Source organism: Protopterus annectens, chromosome 8.part0, assembly GCF_019279795.1.
Source record: "Protopterus annectens isolate FY-2018-M chromosome 8.part0, PAN1.0, whole genome shotgun sequence".
NCBI classification, from domain to species: Eukaryota; Metazoa; Chordata; order Ceratodontiformes; family Protopteridae; genus Protopterus; species Protopterus annectens.
The window spans coordinates 1,479,080,212-1,479,083,896 of NC_056741.1; the positions used below are offsets into that span (position 1 = coordinate 1,479,080,212).

At 37.3% G+C, this 3,685-nt stretch overlaps 1 protein-coding gene across 1 annotated transcript in view; it reads left to right on the forward strand.

The window, feature by feature from the left end:
• Positions 1-1,014: 1,014 nt before the first annotated feature.
• The window catches only part of ANKK1 (ankyrin repeat and kinase domain containing 1), a 474,688-nt gene continuing 472,017 nt past the window's right edge, over positions 1,015-3,685 (forward strand). The window contains exon 1 of the mRNA XM_044081064.1: positions 1,015-1,213. Within this exon, the coding sequence (XP_043936999.1) occupies positions 1,041-1,213 (173 nt within the window). The 5' untranslated portion in view covers positions 1,015-1,040. The remainder of the gene's footprint in view (positions 1,214-3,685) is intronic.

Sequence of the window (3,685 nt, forward strand, 5' to 3'; positions counted from 1 at the left end):
ACTTGGATTAACTAAGGTCTGGTTATGCTGCCAACTTAGTCCATTTGTATAATACCACAAAATACTACAAAACATTCAGCTTGGTTTTCAAATAAACAGAAAGCTGGAGTGTTATGAAATGAATCAGTACAGAGGTTTATAGCTATAAGCTGTGACCTTTAGTTGAGGGTTTGAGACCATCAGTCTCCATCTGCCAAATGTGTAACTTTGAGCAACTCACTTAATGAAAAGTGCTCTTGGGAGGTGTCTGAATAAAAGTCCATGTGGATTAGTGCTGTACCCTTGTTAACACCCTTTTGCAGTTGTTGCAACCAGGAAATGTTCTAAAGGTGAAACATTTAAAATACATCTTACTGAGAATTAATACATGATTGTCATTAGTGAATGAATGGCTTAGAAAAGGACAGCTGTTATCCATTATAGTACATATGCCTTAGGGAAAGGAAACATGCTATCTATTAAAAGTGGATTATTTTCTATCATGTAAACGAATTAGTGGAAAGTATGGAAAAATGAGTGAACTGGGAACGCCCTTGGTTCTAAGTTGAAATCTGTTTCTCAGGATACTCAATTTTATTTTGCTTTTATAGCTTATGTGTTTGAAATACACGAGTTATTGATGATTAGAAAAACTTAGACCAAGTAACTTGGCTAGTTAATTGCAGAAATGCTGTTAGATTTCTAGTGCTCTTGTTATGTGTTTGGCACAGTCATACAGATTTTAGTTAATTCCACCTATACTATTCATAAGCAAAAGTTTATATATAGTACAGATAGAATAAATAAAACTGTAAGAGTAAAAATGACTCAGACTATAAAATGAGAACCCACCCTTCTAAAGTACTAGAATCGACAGTGTCTAAATACATGTATGCAATTTTATATGTTATGGTAAATGCCTTGTAGACTTGCAGTAAAAAAAACAAAAGTGTATCACCTTTCAAGATGTTTCCACCCTTTTACATTCATTGCAACCAGGAAGTGTTCTAAAAAATGGCAATGCTACAGTGAGCTGACGAAGCTAAAGAAAGCCCATTTCCATGGCCTCTTTCAGCACCTTGAATGTTTTTAGTAAGGAGGATTTTGAGGAAAACTGGACCAAGATTGGCACAGGATCCTTTGGACAAGTGTTCAAAGTTAAACACAGGCTATGGAGAACAATCTATGCAATCAAATGTTGTCCTGTCATCTTTTACGACTCAAGCTTTCACAGGTAATAACTTCCTTAAACAAAAATGCAGGTGTATATACTGCCTGGGAGAGATTTAGTACAGCAATGAAGTGCTACTGTTTTTGCAGTGATGTACTAACACAATTAAATTTCCTGACTGAATTAATAGACCCTAGTGATTGAAAATATAGATATGTATTTATTTCTCTCTGTGCTACTTGTGTAGTTTCACTTGATTTACCAAATGGATCTGTTGTTTTAGGGTAAAGTCATCAGTGCGAGAATGTTAATAGCTTCATCAATGTCACTTACTGATCAGGTTGGGGGAAGAGATTCGAACCTTGGTCTCACAGCTTTATAGTCCATAGTTTGACTTGCTATATAATAGTGTCAATAAACAGGCAATATTTTATTGCAGCTTATACCTGAACTTTTATCTTGACTCCCATTTCAGATTATGTTATTAATATCTGATAGTTTCTTTGCAAAGTTACAAAGATTGAAGATACAATTTTATCATGTAATTATTTATCATGTTTGATAAACACAGTTTTTTTTTAATAATAAGGTAAATGCAGGAGTTAAAATAAGGGAGAAAAGCTCTGCGGACAGTGATGAAACAAGAATAATGTCAATGAGTCACAGCAGCTTATGGCAGCTAAGAAACAGTTGCGAGATAATAATACTTGCGTGGATTATTATTTTGTTTATGAGAACAGTTTTTAATAAACTTACTACTGGATGCTTTGTGTTTTCTGTTTCATTGTGATTAAGTATTGCCATTTTAAATAGAAATTAGATTCTGATGGCACATAAGGATGACCTTATACAAGTCCTACCTATTTTTACTACTATTTATTGAATTATTGCTCTCTACCTCTCCATAAGAATATCCTCATGCTTTTACCCTCCATTCATAAATGTTGTCACTACTGTTTTTTTTTTTTTTGCCATACTACTTATTCATAAAGGCTGCTTCATTTATGACTCTTTCTGTAATATGATGCTTCTTTATATAGGTTCATAGGTGTGTTCTAGGCTAACAACCACACAGTTCTTTTTAAGCCTAGCCATGTATCCCAAATCTCTGACAAGTTCTGGTATCCTTGATAAGTGTAAGCAGGGGCTTAGGAGATGAGCTATTTACAGGCTGCCTGTGTCCATTAGAGACATAGTTGTCAAGCCAAGGATGAATTTCCTGTTGCCCATCCAATTGTCCAAGTTACACTCAAATTGGGTTAGGGGAACAACTGTGCTTCACATGGATGGGGAGCTTGTTCCAAAGAAGGAGTAGTCTCTGGGATACATACCCATTTCTCTAGCAGGTCCTATTTATATCTCAAGCAGGCTTTAAGTCTTTAGAACCAGTAATTCTCATGCTGTTTGTCTATCGGATATGTAAGAGGTCCATCAGGGTGGGATCAGTCAATGCCTTGTATCTCAGGCATAGATGTCTCCGCAACAGCATGTCATAGACAAAATACAGGGATAGGGCCTTGAGGTGGTCTGTATAAGACATGTTACTTACATCCTATATTCTTTTAATGAGGAATCTCTGTTGCTGTTCTAACTGTTGGATGTGCCTGGTTAAGTGCATACCAAAGGGAGCACTGTACTCAATGACAGGTCTGATGAATGCCAGATATAGTGGAGCAATGACCTTCTTGGACTTCGATACCATACCTTTGTTTACTAGTTGTGCAACATAGAGTGATCTTCTTACTACTGTAAATACATGATGGTCAAAGGCTAGATTACTGTCTATGTGTGTCCCCAAGTTCCTGACTACAGTGTCAGCAATTAGAGGTGTGTTATCAATATGATAGTTACTAGGGGTGAGTGACTTCCTGAGGGATACTGTTATGCATTTCTTTGCATTTAGTTTTAGTCCATGGTTCTGACACCAGTTATATGTCTGTTTCAGTCCTTCCTAGAGAACATTTGTGGCAGTGCGGGATTCTATGACTGCTCCTAATTTGCAATAATCTGCAGATTTGGTCAGCCAGAAGCCATTGACATTGGCCTTGACTTCAGAGAAATAAATGCAAGAAAGGAGTGATCCCAGGACTGATCCTTGATGGACTCTGCATCTGGTTGGCCTCCCGAGTTCTAACTTCCTGGGTCCTGTCTGTGAGCCAGCTGGGTATCCACTGGGTAACATAGGGTTCATACCTAACCTATTGAGTTTGTCAACAATACCAGAGTGGGATATTGTGTCAGATGCCTTGGCCAGGTCAAGGTAGGCAGTGTGAACTGTTTTGCCTTCATGCATTTCTTTGGTGACCTTCTCAATGACGTCCACCAGCCCTTGATTAAACCAAATTGGGTTGGGTCCAGTGTCTGGAGGTTTCCTATGTCATTATTGATCATTTCTATGATAATTCTTTTCATATTTTTACATATGAGACTAGTGAGACTTATGGGTCTGTAGTTTCCAGGATCTGTAGATGGCCTACCTTTATGCAAAAGGATGACTGTTGCTGTTTTTCATTCATGGAACACAAAGACTGTTTG